Below are 16,487 nucleotides of genomic sequence, written 5' to 3'. Positions count from 1 at the left end.
GACAGCCAAGGCGGACACGCCCAACAGCTTCAAATGCTTTTCCAAAGGGACGTTCTGGGCCCTTCTGACAGCCCAGCCCTACAAGGACAGAAAGCGGAAAGCCCACGTACGGGGCACAGAGCCTGCAGTGCCCAGGCTCTGCCAGCACCAAGAGGACGCCACAGTGGCAGGAGAGAGTGAGTGGGTGACGCGCCAGCCAGGAGGCCCCCGGGGAGGGGTGAAGACGGAGCCCAGGCCCAGGGCGAGGGTCGAATCGCCCTCTGACGACTTGGCGCCACTGCCCAGGTCACGGGCAAATTCCCCATGGCTGAGCACTTCGGTCTGTGAAGCGAGCAATTGTTTCACTTTCTTCAAGAGTTTAGAAAAAAAAAATCAGAATCAAAAAATAAGTGCCCAGTGTGACCCCCTGGTGTTCAGCTTGCCCAGACCTTACGCATCACAGCCGTCCTGTTGCCTGAGGCCCTGGCTCCTGCCCTCCCCAAACGCTCTGCCTACGGTGCTCCCCACACTCGACCCCATTTTCACAGCTGACTTTCAGTGGCTGCCATGGGCAAGACGTGCCACTGGACATACCCTTGGAGGCCGGACAGCGAGATCAGATCCAGGGCTTCATTATTACAATCGATACTTCTCTCTCATCTCTGGGGCAGTCTGAGACTATGGCCCAGGTCTGGTGTGTGTCACCCCCATTGCCATCAGGACCTACCCCAAGGCACGACCCAGTCAGCTCTATCACAGCTCCCGAAGCCCTGGGTGCCTGCAGGGCGTCTGTCTCCTGACAGCATTGGCCTTTTATCTGGTAATATGGGGACATCAAAGGCTACATGGCCCATGTTTCCACTGCTCCCAGGAAAGATAGGGTTTTTTATGGCTTTTAGGGATCTCCCCCATGGGGCTGAGAATTGACCACAGGCCACTTTAACCATTGTCCGTGCAGCCTAGGAGGCCACTGGGACAGGGCAGGAGTGGCTCTCAACTCACCGTGGCAGTGGGCTGCTGGAAGGCCCCCAGCGAGGGTAGGCTGTGCTGCAGGCCGGGTCCCTCGCTCACAGGGGGGCTGCACACGCAGGGGGCCAGGGGAGGAGCAGCGTCCACCAGGGAGCCCAGTACCATGCTCTGCTGGCTGCTCTGCGAGTCCGAGTACACCGTGGAGCCCTGGCCGCTGTCAAAGGTGCTGTCCGCTGGGGAGGACAAAGGTAGGACTTAATGGACACCTCCGAATGTCACCCCCTGGTGCTGAACCCAAGCTGACGGTGGCTCGTCTGTATACTTATTCTCTTCTGCAAAACAAAGACTGGTGGGTTTTCCAGTTACATAAATAACGCTTGCATGTCGTTAAACAACCGACTGCCACAGAGCTGTGGGGCTGACCCTATGCCTGACCCTGACAGCCGCTAGCAGCACAGCCTGGGGCCAGGTGGGCGTGTCTTGCCGACCCTCTGGTGAAGCAGACACCATCACCCCCACCTGACACGCTTTACTAGCTCATCCCAGCCCTCGAGGGCACCAGGCGGCTTAGGCGGCCGAGCTAACAGCCCTGTAAAGAAAAAGCTGAAGTTTTCATTGTGGAGGAAACAATTATCACTGCGTTTAAGAGGGTTGGGTTCTCCAGACTGAGCACCTTCACGGGCTTGGCACAGGGCTGCACAGGGAGGAGGGTGTCTCGGACTGTATCTAGTTTGGTTGGAAAATGGGAGTTGAAAACCCCCACTTGCCAATGAGAGGCCTGGACAGGGGGCTTTACCTGCCATGCAGGAGACTGGGAGGCAGGGCTGGCACTGAGGGTCCACCACCCCACATGGGTACCCCAGAGGCTGACCTCACATGGGTCAGGTTGGCATGGCCTCATCAACCCTGGACTCCAGAGATGGACCTGCCTGCGCAGGAAGTGCAGACAGGAACACCTCAGTCCCTGAGTCCATCTCAGCAAGATGTGCCTGGGAAGACAGCTGGCCTGCAGGGCCGCACAGGTGAGGGGTAGAGACGGAAAGTCTGTCTGAAAATGGCACTTTCTGTCTACTGTTCCAGGTCCCAAGGGCCACAGAAACATTCAAATAAGCCACCTACAGATACCAGCTATTCTCACAAGAAGCCACAATTTGGAGCCAGTACTGATCGACTGACAATTTAAACAAATGAAGGGGAAGTCACGTTGGCTTTGCATTAAAACAATTTTTCCCAGGGACTGATCAGAATCTATTTAACCTATGAAGACATAAGGAATGCTGAGGTTTAATTAGGCAAAACCAATTAGACAAGCAGCTCTGATTTTTAATGAGCCAACTGGTCATTAAAGTGGTCATTTCCACTTAGGAAGGGAGGGAGGAGGAGGAGGGAACGAGAGGGAGGAGGATGGGTGCAGCCTGATATGTGTCAAATGCAACAACCCTAACCATGTGAGCAGCATTTAAAATTGTGAAAGTGACTGTGTTTGTTACTTGTATAACCAAAAAAATTAATTTCAGAAATCATTTTGGGACCCACTGACTAAAGGTAGTGCTGTGGTCCTCGGCTTCTTAGGCAGCATGAGTTTGATCAGGACTGTTGGTGGGTGACACGGTATTCCTTTATCCAATAGAGAAAGGAGCATCTGCTTGCCAATCCCGCTACACGCAGGCTCTGCTCAGATGATATGCAGGTTGTCTGGCATCCCCGTCAGCTCCCCATGAAAAAAGATGGCCTGGGCAGGTCACTGGACTCTGATTCTACCTCAGGCTGATTCACATGGTGGACAAAGCCACACCCCCATTCTCAGCTCACTGCTGAGTGTTTTGACATTGATAGCAAACACAGGACACTTGTCTGCCCATCATGCAGAATACATGTGCTCACCGTGGAACATTCTGTGACCTGAAGGGAGACTGAAGACAGGACAGCCAGAGCAAGTACAGAGGAGTAAGTGAGTGGTGCTGTCTACTGTAGAACAGAGGGCGCCCCAGAGGTGTGTGTGTGTTCACACACGTGCACAAAAACGTGTGGCTATCCACATGTGTGTGCACATGCACATGTGAGAGGGCACATAAGGGATGCATACAAGTTTGCATCTATGAGTGTGTGTGTCTCTGTACGGGGGTGGGCAGGCATCTGTGTCTGTGTGTGGGGGTCAATGTGTATATGGTGGCTATGCACGTGAATGTACATGCAGGCATTTTGTGCACATACATGTGAGCATGCCTCTGCATGCATGCACGTGCATATCTACCTATGTCTGCATGTGTATTTGTGTGTCCTCATGTGTGGTGGGTTGCATGTGTGGATTATCTCTGGAAGGACAGCTAGAAGACTTGTAGCATCCCTTGCCTGGGGAGGACAATTAGGTGACTTGGTATATACCCTCTTAGAATTTCTAAATTCTATGCTCTGAAACTGCATCATCTATTTTAAAGAAATCACAAAAACTGAGTACATGCACCTTAAGAGGTGTAGACACGCCTCCGAGCACAGCTCAGGACATTAAATTGACCTGCACCAGTCCCTTGACATCTCCATTGGATTTTCTCATGGCAGATCAAAGCTGACCTACAACACTGGACCATCAATGGAACATATTTCTAGGTTCCAATCTGGGGCTTTTCAAAGTATGGCAAATGGACTTCTTTTATTTCCCGATCTAGAAATTTTTTTAACCAACAACTACAATTATAAAGTGTGTGGTGGTGTGTCAGATAGGGGGAGATACCCCTCCCCACCAAAATGGTGCTCTTTAATTAAATTTTTTGACTCACTGGAACATCAAGCAATGACGTAGCTATTTTATTCTCCAGAGCAAACCTGAGCAGGTTAAAGTAAGCAGTAGGAAAACTACTTCAAAGTGATGGCTGCTCATCTGAATTTGAACAGTCTACTTGGAAGAATTTATAGCTATTTTAATGATAAATGAAGAATGTGCATATTAAATAAACAGAGTTTCAGTCTTTCCACAGGAGCAACCTGAAATCTTGGCCTGGGCAGGTCGCTGGACTCTGTAATTCTACTCCAGGCCAATTCACATAGTGGACAAAGCCACACCCCAACCTCAGCTCACTGCTGAGTGCTTAGACATTGACAGTGAACACAGGACACTTGTCTGCCTGTCATGCAGAATACACTAGATCCTCTCAAAATGGTCTTTGATGAAGCCTGTTTCAAAGGGACTCCCAATGCTCTTTTGAAAATGTACAAAAGGTCTAAGGTTTTATCACTGGAACAGAGACATCAGGGATGGATGATCCTGATAGCAAATGCCCCAAGCCAAGATGGCTGTGCTCTCTCTCCAGGCGTGACACTGATATCAAGAAGCAGGTAACTGCACCTCACATCCCCCCCGAGGCCTGACTGCTCTCAGGCAGGGTAAAGAACCTGCCCCTAGCCCACGAATTTACAGGGGGGAGCTAGAATTAAACTGGCTCCATCATCCCTAAACCCTTTCAGGTCACAGGTCACTGGGAAATGCAGGAAATGCCACAAACCCTTTGCTTGGAACAGTGCTCACCTCCATCTTCCATCCCCACCCCATGGGGTCAGCTGTGGGAGTAGGCTGCACAGTGGTCAAGGACTCAGGGGACCATCTGCCAATGCCACCACCCGGGGATGTGCCCCCTTCCAAATATCATGATGTGCCCAGGTGCCAGGGAGGCTGGCAGGAAGTGAGCCTGGCATGGACACAGTTCCAGTCAAGTTCCTGGGACCACCTGCAGCTGGAAGCACTAATCCAGCTGTAGGAAGACAATATGGCGCTCACCAGGTCACACTCCAGGTTGCCACTGTGCCAACCTGGCACGCTAATAAAGGATGAGGAACCCCTCCCCCCGCAAAAAAAAAAAAAAAAAAAAAGAACAGCTGATTTCACAGCTGGCTGCAGTGACCCCATTCCATGTACTCACAGGCCAGAGAGGTGGCGCTGGCGGGCAGTGTTGGGGGCAGGAGGTGCTGGTCAGCCTCAGGCTCCTCGGGTTCTGGCTGCCCAGGCTGCCCGGCCTGCGCATGGTAGGTCACTTGGACCTGCAGGGGCGCTGGTGGACCCCTGGTCTTGTCAGGACTGCCTGAGTCCTTAGGCTCCTGAGACTGCAGTGCAGGCCAGATCCTCTCCCGCCGCCACTGGATCAATGCCACTCTATCACGGATGGACTTGGCCACAATCTTCACATCACTCTCATGGAAGAATCCGGAGTCAATCTGCAGAGGCAGACATGTTGTCAGTGCCTTGGGAACCAGCCAAACTACACACATGCCCCACCACCTGGGGCTAGTCCTGACACCTGCACTTGGGGCTCCTGCTGGTGGGGTGCTCTTCTTAGGTCCCCTCACCTCCCACCTAGGTGGTTCCTCTTGGGATGCTCTCGTCTTCCCATGAGTAATCACCCAGCTTTGAAATGAATCTGCAGGGCCCAGCTTTCCGGACGATGGCTGGTGCACAGCAGGTGCACCGACCTGCCTTCTAAATGGAAGGCAGAGGCCTGTTCTGTCACTCGAGAACAGAATAGTGTGCACTGGTGCTTGGCAAAATCCTAAAACACATTTACCACACAGAGTGTTTGAGAGCATTTGTCAAAGAGCCCCGAGATCTCCAGGAAGCATCCTGAGCTCACAGAGAATATTCATAGCAAAATCACTTTCCAAAAATAGAGATTCCTTTGGAAGGGGCTGCTGGCTGGACTGTGGGTGGTGACTGAAACACACGGAACTCATCAGCAGGAACGCTCCAAATCCACCTGGGCTTCCTCTCCCTTCTGAGACCTCAGTACTGAAGAGATGGGGTGGGGCTGGGCGAGCTGGGCCTCCCGGGGAGGGGGCAGCATGCACGGGTCTCCTGGCGCAGGGACCAGGGCAGCGTGGAGGGAAGCACGTGTGTGGTGGGCAGCCAGGCTGGAGGTGAGTGACCCTGCAGTGCTGATTGATAAGAACCTACAGAAGGAAGAGGGGCAGCTGGGTTCCTCCACCATGGAAGGGCAGGAACAGGGAACAGGGACCTGAGGCACTGGGCGGGAACGGGAGCCATCGGGGAGAACTACACCATAGACGTAAAGACACTAGCATGTGCTCAGGGTGAGTGTGTGTGAGTGTGCACTCTTTCCACCCCGAGGGACTGCGAGCAACACCCACAGCCCAGTAGGAAACCAGAGCCCCTGCAAGGACCAGTGGTTCAGAACTGGGCAGGAAAAAGATGAGGATGAACCATGATAGGGACATGCTCAGGGGATGATGGGGACGTGCAAAGTGACACAGGAGCCTGTGCCAGGGTCACTCACTGGCAAATCTGGGACATCTGAACATCAAATGAGCAGTGATACAATGATGGTTTGAAAAATGTTTCCACAAATTTTGACACACATTATCTCTACGGGGCTGGTGCAAATCACCTGCAGGGCGGAAGGACACAGGGTCCTTGCCAGCACGGGGGGTGGTGGGGGGACAGGGTGTGTGTGGTCTCCTTCCTACTTTCTCTTGGGCATCACTTTGCTCCAGCTGAAGCCACAACAGGAGTTCTTCCATGCAGAGGCCCCCATGGCAGGCACTGGGTATCTTGCTCTGAAAGCCCATCGGGTCTGAGCCCACAGCTCTGGCTGACATCGGCACCTTCTGTGCCACAGAAGGAGCCCTGAGCCACCCAACCCCTGATCTTGAGACCACACAGAGCATTTCAAGCACCGTGTTGGGGCCATCTGCTGTGAAGCAGCAGAGACCTTGTACATGAGAGACGACCTAGCGAACCAAGCAGAACCCTGGGTTGTGTCACCGAGAGACAGAGAGAAACAAATGAGGGGAAAGCTGGATGGACAGTGATACTGACATAGTTCCAAAGCACCTCCCCACAGGTGGTGCCTCAGGACAGAAGATGAGAGAGACCCCACGTGGAGAAGCCACAGGCATCCTGGGAAATGTGCCTGGAAGCATGTGCCCCAGGCAGGATGTGGCAAGGAGGCCCGTTCTGGGAGATTCCTGCAGATGCCTGATGGCCTGACTCAGAAGGGCCAATCCCCGAGGGCTGCCCGAGCCTTCCTGAGGCTCAGACCACAGAAGTCGAGGGACTGAAAGGGCAGCGGGGACATGTGACTCTGGCCTGAAGCTCTCATGTGTAGCCGTGCTGCTGGGACACCGGGGACCTGAGCAGCCAGATGATGGGATGGTGGTGACGTGCTGATGGCATTTTTGCTGTGGACCACAGTGTGTAGCTGTGCAGGAAAATGTCCTAATTTGTAGGAAACTGACATAAAAGCACTTGGGGTGACAAGCATCCGGTTGGCAATCTATTCTCAAATGCTTTGTGGAAAAAAGTTCTTTGTGAGTACTCTTGCAACTTTTCCATGAGTTTGTGATAATTTCAAAACAATTTATTTCTAAAGACAATTCTGCTGGACAGAATGAAGTGGCCTCATAAAAACACCCCAGTAAGACCTCCTGACTTGGGAGAGGCAGGAGCAGGGCAGACACGTGGTCAGGGGGAGGGTCAGTAGACAGGACAGAGGTGGACACGGTGTCCTCAGTCTACCTGGGAAGCTCCCCAGGAACAGAACATTCCTTCTTCCAGAGAAGGGCACCAGCTAGGGCTCTGTTTCTGGCCTTGAGTCAGGAGTGGGCTTCTTAGGGACCCCAGACTCTTAGCACAGGGACCTTCATAGGGAGGCTGAGGAGAGACAGGCCCAACTGACATCAGATGTGGGCTGCAGGAGGCAGCCCTATCAGCAGGCGGCATCTCTGTCCCTGATCCTCGGGGCAGTGTTCAAAGGGGGCCAGAGCTCACAGCGAGGCTGCCCCCAGGCCTCAGGTAACCTCAGGTCACATGGAGTCAGTCCCATTCCTCTAACCAGCCGCAGTCTATCGGACCAGAAGCTGACAAGGAACCACTGCCCGATACGGCTGTTTACCTTTTCTGTGGCCACACTGCAGCCTGCCTGTCCTCCCCCGTCTCGTGGTCTCCCAGCCTTCCTCACCAGAGCATTTCTACTTTATCCAAACAGGAAAGAATGCATCTGCTTCAGGACCAGGCTGGCATGTCCCCATTATTGGGGTTGTGAAGGCAGGGCGAAGGGCTGGCCCAAGCTCCCCTCCTCTCCACTTACTCCCTGGGGGCCTCTGACTATGGAGGTCACTTCAGTTCAAAGGCAGTCCAGGAACCCCCAGGATGCAGCCCTCCCTCAGCCACGTCCTCTGCCAGGCTGATCTGTGTCCCTGCCTCACGTCCCCATCTTATCCTTGCTCCCCTAGAGGTCACTTCCAGAGGCCACGACTGGATTCTGGAACATCTTCAGCACCTCCTAGCTATGCACCTGGGTGTGTTAAGAGCCATCTCAGACCCTGGTGTACCCCAGACTCATGGTGCAGTGCCACACAGCAAGTTCCCCTCTAGCTTCAGCCCAGGCAGGGGTTGGTGACAGGAACCCAGGAAGGGGTGGGGGCCAGACTCCCAGTGATGCCTCTAGAGTCTCTGTGGGTGCGAAGGAGGGTGAGGTTAGAAGCTGGACAGCACCCACCATGAGGCCTAGGCAGGCTGTTTATGGAACGAAGCCCCCACGGTTGTGGGAACCAGCTGGTCACAGGCTGGGCCTGTTCTGTTTCTTTGGCAGAGTGGGGGGTGTGGCTTTGTCATTGCTCTGTAACTGGACACAAGTCCTGCCCTTCTGCATGGATGTGCTATTTCCCAGATGGCGCGTCTCATGATGAAAATATGTAGAAAGAGATGGAGGTGGGGGAAGGAGGCGGGGGAAAGAGGAGGGCAAGGGCCTCACTGGAGCCGACACGGACACAGCCTCTGGGTCCAGCCAAGTGCCAGGGACAGGCTGAGGTGACAGTTATGTGCACAATGTCCCCGTCCTGCAGGACACCATGTCACTCTCCACTTTAATGACAAACAGGGACGAGGTGGAGTCTTGGGAGGCACCTGCTCTAGGAACAGCTAAGCAGAGCCCAGGGCAGATCGCCCAGGGCACATCTGGGTTTGGGACATGGCTGTCTTACAGGGAATCAAAGCCAAACTGGGAGCCTGAGGTCTGGCTGAAGCCCAGACATTCAGAATCCACTTGTCTGGGAACCTGGGCACCTTCCAGGATGCACCAACCACACTGGAATCACTGCTCCGAGCCCTGACATCCCGTCACGTCCTGGCCATCCTGTGGTACCTGACCTCCCAGCTCTGCTCCCAAGTCCCTCACGCCCTGCTCAGCACCAGGCGGCACAGGCTCCTTTGCAGAAGGAATGAGAGAACCTCGTGTACCTGCTCTTCCTGAGTCTACTGCACTACAGGAAAGCCAGGAGCTCCATCACAAGTCCCTGCTCTTGCCACTGGCAGTCCTGATAGATGCTCCCTGCAAGGCCAGAACACTGTGGTACCTCCAGAACCTGTCAGACTCCCTCCCGCCCTTCCAAGAGGCTGCCTCCCGCCTCTGTCACCCTGAGCCCAGTACCAATGGCCAGCACAGTGTCCCCAGAAAGGCAATCTCAGCAGAGGCCATCAGCACCAAAGCTCAGCTCCCACAGCACACACAAAGGGCAGGCAGCTCACTTAACTCTTACTATTTGCAATAAAAAGCATGGCGGGGGGCTGGGAGGGCTGTATCACATTAACGAATAGAAATGGTGCCCCTGAAATAAAGGCTAGGCAAGCCTGTGACCATCTGAACACAGCACACAGTACACCTGGACCATTAAGTGTGAAAATGAACCTCTGCACATCACATCTGAACATCGCAAGTCACAGAGCTCCCTCCAGGAACTGCAGAGCTAACGGGTCCCATGAGATCTCCTCACAGCGCAGTTTCTGTGTCTGGGGCAGAGATGTGACCAGAGGCAAGCCAGGTGGGGGTGGGCTGGCCTGGGAACACAGGCAGCTACTTGGCAGCATCTGGGGTGACAGTGCAGCCAGTCCTCTTGAGGAGCCAGCCTGGGCTCCAGCCCAAGAGTGGGACGTCACACCCACCCTCCCCCTCACCTTCGACCTCAGTCATGGACTCAGGTCATTGCTCAAGGAAGGTGGAGTCCCAACCAGGCCACTGACAGCCCTGGGAGGTACCTCTGCTCCGGGTCCTGGATGCTGAAGCCCTGCACTCCGGGGTACTTGTTTGGGTACGGGGTTTGCCAGGAGCACCCCATCGTGCAGTTGTGACAAGGCCAGGGTGGCACAGACATACTCCCAGCAGCCCTATAGCCTAGGACCTCAGCAGGACCTTAGTTCACCCTGACCCCACAGCCACGTGGCAAACCCCAGGAGCTGCTCCATCCCACCTCACTACCCCCCAGGGTCATGGCTGTAGGAAGCCTGACCTCACGCGTGACCTAAACCCACTGCCCCATGGACCCCTCATGTGTGCAGTCTTCAGGGTAGAGGAACAGAGGTGCCCTGACCCACCCGTTCAGCTTCCCCATCTGAGCACCGCCTCAAGGGCTGGCGGGCAACCTGTGCAGAGCGGCCTCCCCTCCACCACCCCTAAACCCACCGGGACACACCGAGCTCTCCTCACCGGAGGAGCAAGGAACCCCCAGCCTGCGTACTGTGACTCACGGACGTTTTCAACCCATGGGTTATGTTCAGTGAAAAGCTTATTTAAAAACAAATTAAAAGGGACAAAGACCTTTGGGGCAATGAGGAACCACTGGTTCATCTTCTCTCAGTTCTCCCACTAAATATTAGTGGCTCCTTTATTTCTAATGCATCACTTTCTTATCCTGTAAAACCGAGGCCTTTCTGGGCTCCTGTTCCGTGTGGTCTGCCTCTCTGGGACTTTCTGATTTTGTTGCTTCGAGTGCAGACTTTCATATCCTTCTTCTCTATCTGTTTGATTTGTTGTCTAGATTAGTTCATCGTTTATAATCACCAACACGGACATCTGCCTGTCTTCCTGGCCCTCAGAAGGCCCTGGCAGCCCTGGCAGGGTAAGACTCCCACTTCTGTGCCTCTGGGGGATCAGCTGCCCACACCCAGCAAACAAGCCCTAACCTGACAAGGCCATGACCATTCCCCTCCTGTCCACGATATTTAATGGCCCCTTCTGGCACAGGGCAACACTGCCCAGTGGGACACACAGATTGTAGAAATGTTCTGTTTTTCAATACGAGAGCCACAGGGTCTGCATGGCATGAAGCACTTGAAATGTGGCCAGTGAGATTCAATTTTACATTTTAATTAAATTGATTAAGTTTCAAATTAATTCCAGTTGAGCCAGTACATGTGAGTTGTGACTACCATTTTGGATGGTGTGGGCCTAGAGAGCTAAGGCAGAATAATTCAGCCTGGCACTCATGGTGCTAAAACCTATCACATGCCCCTCCCATGCATTCCGTGTAATTATTATTTCATTATTATTAACAGCTGGAGTCTGGGTGGCCCCTCTTTTCACCTGTGCCTGCCTGGACTGCCACTTTTGCTGTCTGTGCTGGTGGCTCCATCTCCTGCCCTTCCACCCAGCAGGCTCAAGGCCTGCTCCTGAGGCCCAGCCCTGCATTCCAGGAAGAAAGAGGCCACTCTTCCTCCCTTGCAGACAGCGGCATGGTGACAGGGAGGGTGAAGGAGGGCTGGGACTGAGTTCTTCTATCACCTTTCTAGGTGGAAAAATACCAGATACCAAAAGAATCACCACTGGAGCAAATCTGGCAAGAATCCGGTCACAACAAGCAGGGCCCTTCCTGAGGAGTCCCAGCCCAGGCTCACTCTATCCACGTTCATGGTGGGTTCCTCCCTCATGCTATTCTGCTTTCCTATGCAACAGAGGAGAATCCCAGCTTCTCTGTCACTGTACACACACAATCATGCAGCCAGGTCCCAAACCCCTTCTCAGGACTGCCCACGCTCCTGCCCTAGGCTGGCTCTTGCCACTGGATGGCTCAACTCCTGCCAGAGAAACTCCCTGTGGGCAGCTTTCATTCCAATCTTTAGAATCTATAGGCCTCACCAGCCCCCCAAGCCTGCACCCCAGACTTGCCCATGGCCTGCCTGAGCCCACTTAAGGGGCATGTCCAGCTACACAAGATACCCACGTATTACCATTTCCTGAGCCACTTCATCAGGGGTCTCCTTCTCCAAGTCAAAGGTGAACTCTATGGCGCCATTGTCCTTGGGTTTGCCCTTCAGTTTCTTGGGGTCTTCCACCCAGAGTCGCAGGGCAATGGTAGACTTCCTGCCATGGTCCTCCTCTGCGAGTTCCACTCTGACACCAGTGTCCTCTGCAAAGAAGGCGTGGCTCAGCAGGTCCTTGATCTCGTACCTGGAGGGAGAACAGCTCACAGGCAGGGGCTCCGGGACAAGGGGCTTCTCTGCCCAGGCTCCCTGCACGGTGCATGCTTCCATGGGGGGCTGTGGCCATGCGCTCACACATGATATTGCATGTGGGTATCAGGCTGCCACCCAATGCAGCTGGGCAGTAGGCAGGCTGTGCCAGAAAGTTCTCTGAATTTACTACTTGGTGGGCCCTGAGGACAGCACCCAACAGCATCCATTTGCCTTCCTTAACTCCCAGGAGATGAGAAAATATTCAGATCAATATCTGAATTGATCTTACTGCATTTTAAGACTTCCTTTTCCTCCCTCATTATAAAAAGAAAATAGGATCATTTTTTTTCAGTCCATCCCCTATGCAGACAAAGCCCCTGCTGATGTGCACTGAGCTTTCAATCCCCACTTGGCTCTGGGCAGAACCAGAGGAGTCAGAACCCCACCCCCAGGTACTCCCACCTAGTGCCATGAGGGGGCTCAGAAGATGCAGAGAGAAGGGGAGGAGGCCAGGCAGGAGGGTGAGCAAGGATCTGCAGGACCCCAGGGGTCAGGGTCAGAACCATAATAAAAGGCTCCACCTGGGGAGCCAGGTGGGTCTGGTGGCTACCTGTTGCTATGGTGGCCACCTCCTGGCTCTGCATGGCTAGGCCACCCAAACACGATCCCTAACCACTAACTCTGTTCCACTTCTCCAGCACAAGTGCAGTCACACAGCATACCATGTTGTGGGTTTGGCTTTGTTTGGGTATCCTGTGTGGCCTCAAGCATTGGCCGCCCATCTCTCTGTTGTGTGAACGGTCCCCTAATTTGCTTTGCAGAAGAGGCTGAAAAGGCACCCCCTGCTCTCTGGTTGTGCAGCTGGGAAGGCTGGCCCTGCTCTGAGAGGGAAGCTGGCTTTTGGAGCAGCTCAAGGATCCACCTGAGGTGGATCAAAGATGGACTGAACAACTGGTTACATAAAATATACAGCCCAGAGCTCAGAATCAGGGAGGGGCTGAGGCAGATCTGGGAGCCCCAGGCACGAAGGCATTTGCTGAGGTTGTGGAAATGAACAAAACTTCTAGGGACAACTAGAGAAAAAGAAAAAAGGAGTAGAGGGAAGCCCCAGGCACTCAAACACTACAGGCTGGGACAGGAATATGTTCCCAGACAGCAGAAAAGGACATGGGGCTGAGGGTTGCCCACCCCAGCTCCCCAGCCTGGTGTCGCTGTGGCCTGAGCCAATCCATCTGGACTCTGCAGTTCTCTCTTCTTAGACTGTGGCTCTAAACACCAGCTGGAGCGATTTCAGCTGGAGAAAGACCCAGAACCCAACACCGCACTGGAACTCACCTTTCCTCCTTGTTCTTGCAGATACACTCCCCAATAATCTCCTTGATTTCAGGATCATGCACCTTCTCAAAGCTGGCTGGCTTGATGCCCTGAGAAGGAGAAGGCAGAGTCACCTGACACCAGTCAGGAGCTGACAGGCACCATCTCCTTCCCGTTGCAGAGAAATTGCCTCGAAGCATGACAGAAAAACCAGTATTGGGCTCACCCTGCTGAGATTACAAGGACACTGGACAAAATACACCAAATGGCCATGATCAGACACTAGATGACAGGCAGTGCAGGATGTTGGGCTCAGAGGAAGGGACCCCTGGGGCCCGTGCTCTCACAGCCTGGGGTTCCCAGACTAAGGCACAGAACCCAGCAGAGTCAGGGTCCCGCTCAGTTTAGGGCAGAGTCAGAAATCAGGGAGGGTAAAGGAGGCCACAAAGTAGTCTGGAGAGGGTCTATGCAGAATCAAGAGCCTGGGTGTCTGCATTTGGTCCTCTTGAGTCTTTGCTTAGTGCCACACCACAAGTACAGAGTCAAGGCCTCAGGGTTGGATGGAAAACCACCAGGGAGCTGTAGGCAAAGCCATTCCCAGAGTTCCCACGGAGCAGAGACAATACTACATGTACAATATACAGTGTGCAATCAAAAATTAGTAGATGCCCTGGGAGGCAGAAAAATATGACCCCTGACCAGGCAGGAAAACTGGTCAACAGAAATGAGAGAGGGGTGCAACCTACAGACAAGGAGGTCAAAAGTTACTGGAGCTATGTGCAAACCTTTAAAGGAAAATGTTCATTATGAGGAGCAGAAACGATGGATATTATAAAACTAAAAAGGAGGGGGGAACCAGAAATGAAAAAACATGACATCTGAATTGAAGGTTTCACAGGAGCAGATTAACCACAAATCAGACAGGGCAGAAGGAAAGACGTGGCAGTAAGGTATATCGGGCACGAGGTGCAGAGAGAGGTGTGGTCTGTTCTGCTCATTTCAGATTTGGGACACTAGAACAAGGTTGAAATAGGCACATGACACATAAAACTCAGAGAACAGGATGGGGGTTGGGACAGAAAAAATACTTGAGGAAATGCTGGCCAAAGATTTTCCAACTTTGATGAAAACTCTGTGCCCACAGATGAAGGACACTCCAGCCCCAGGCAGGACACAAAGCAGAACAGGGAAGAGATCAGAGAGTTGTGTGAAGCCACGGAGATCCACTCTGTAATCTCTGTCCCCCCTGCGGGAAGCCAGCAGCTTGGTTTCCTACCATTTAGGTCTCTGTCTGGAGGACACTTTCTCCAGCTACCCTGTATCTGTCAAAGTGTGCAGCAGCCGCCATGGACACTAGCCCCGGCCTCACACCCAGGTGGATGGCCCCAACCCCCATCTCCACAGTGACCATCACCCCAGCAACAACACAAAACGCAGCTTCCACCTGTGCTGCAGAATTTGACACTGGGGTTGACACCTCAAATATAGCAGTCAGTTTCTGGAAAGGTGTTGATCAGAGCTTGGCTGCGGAGCCTCCCCTGAGTGGAGCCTCTGGGGCCTCCCACACCAGCTGCCCCGTCATCTGGGAGGAAGAACCACAGCGACGGAGTAGGTTTGACGCTTCCCGCAGAGCCAAGCCTTTGTAACCACACCTGGGATTCCTCCCCACAACCCCTCCTCGAGGGGGCAACAGTGCTATTTGTGGTCACTGCTGCTGGCTGCAGGCCAGGTCAGGAGACTTTCAGGAGGGGCAGGGGAAGATGGGGCCAGACAGGCCAGTCACTCCTTGGCCAGCCAATGCTCATGTGCTCTTGTGCAGAGGGACCATACATGCAGCCCTGCAACGGAAACAGAATCTCAGAAGCAGGCCCCATAGGGTTCATCTGCAGTCTGCTGCAGGCTCTTGGGTGCGGGGCAGGGGAAAACTAATTCAAAAATATTTTAAAACACTGAGGGCCTCAACTATCACAACAGGATTTAGCCATCAAAAGCCTTGTTCTGTTTTTCGTTTTTTTGTTTTGTTTTTGTAATTTAAAGAACATAAAGCATAGATTTTCCCAGAGACTGAGACAGGGAGGGAAAGGAAACGCCAGGTGGGTGGGAGAGAGGTGCCCACAGAGCTCAGCTGCTGGAGCCCCCAGCTAGGCGCAGACATGTGAGTGAAGGGCCTCACAGACCCCAGCCTGCAGTGTCCACTGGCCCAGAGTCAGGAGCACATCCAGCCCTGAACCTGGGACGCTTCCAGGCCCCACTCCCGAGAATGAACCACCACCCATCACAGTGCAAATCAGAAGCCCAGGGACTCCTCCCCAGACCCTCACCAGCACCCACCAACAATCAGCAAATGGAGCCCAAACCTCCCTCTACAGCCCACCCTTGCCTCCCTGAAGAACTCTGCACCAGCACATGGGTTTCCATGCCAGGCCCGAGAGACCTGCCAGCCAAGGACTCTCCACCACCCCTGCCCACGGGCACACACCAGAGGCACTCAGGACAACCAAGTGACTGCTAATTTAGAACTAGCAGCCAAAAGAGAAAGGCAGCGACCCTCTATGCAAGGGGCTCAGTTGCAGGGCAAGTTGGCTCAGGGCAAGTTGAACCTCCTTCCAGCCACCTAGGTGCCCAGAGCTGCATGGACGAGCAACATGCCCAGCCTGGGCTGGCCGTGTGCTCCCAGGCCGAAGCAGAGGCAGGGAGGACTCCAGGGACAGCAACAGCCTGTGGCCAAGGTCAGGACTGCGCTGCAGTCCTCCTGCCCGCCCCAGCACAAGGACGGGACAGCATGGGAACCAGCACAGAGAAGCCCTGGCCGCTCCACCTCCACATGTTCTGTTTTCATTCCCTCGTCCAGCGGGGCCGCCGCAGAGGGAGAACAAGGCCCATCTGTTTGTGCAGCTGAAGCCGCCCGATCAACTCAAAAAATCACAGGGACAGCAAAACAGGGATTAAGGTTCCCAGGCTGTCCAGTGCTGACAGCCACCCAGAGATACGCTTG

At 53.9% G+C, this 16,487-nt stretch overlaps 1 protein-coding gene across 10 annotated transcripts in view; it reads right to left on the bottom strand.

Moving 5' to 3' along the window:
* The window catches only part of Wnk2 (WNK lysine deficient protein kinase 2), a 120,478-nt gene that overhangs the window by 57,667 nt on the left and 46,324 nt on the right, over window positions 1-16,487 (bottom strand). For all 10 annotated transcript variants that reach the window (XM_047525942.1, XM_047525943.1, XM_047525944.1 and 7 more), the window contains exons 6-9: window positions 13,514-13,602; window positions 11,954-12,173; window positions 4,863-5,154; window positions 982-1,181 (exon numbers count right to left, since the gene is read on the bottom strand). In XM_047525942.1, the coding sequence (XP_047381898.1) occupies window positions 982-1,181; window positions 4,863-5,154; window positions 11,954-12,173; window positions 13,514-13,602 (801 nt within the window). The remainder of the gene's footprint in view (window positions 1-981; window positions 1,182-4,862; window positions 5,155-11,953; window positions 12,174-13,513; window positions 13,603-16,487) is intronic.

The sequence above is a fragment of the Sciurus carolinensis genome, chromosome 15 (genome assembly GCF_902686445.1).
Source record: "Sciurus carolinensis chromosome 15, mSciCar1.2, whole genome shotgun sequence".
NCBI classification, from domain to species: Eukaryota; Metazoa; Chordata; class Mammalia; order Rodentia; family Sciuridae; genus Sciurus; species Sciurus carolinensis.
This window is presented reverse-complemented; position numbering and strand designations above follow the sequence as displayed.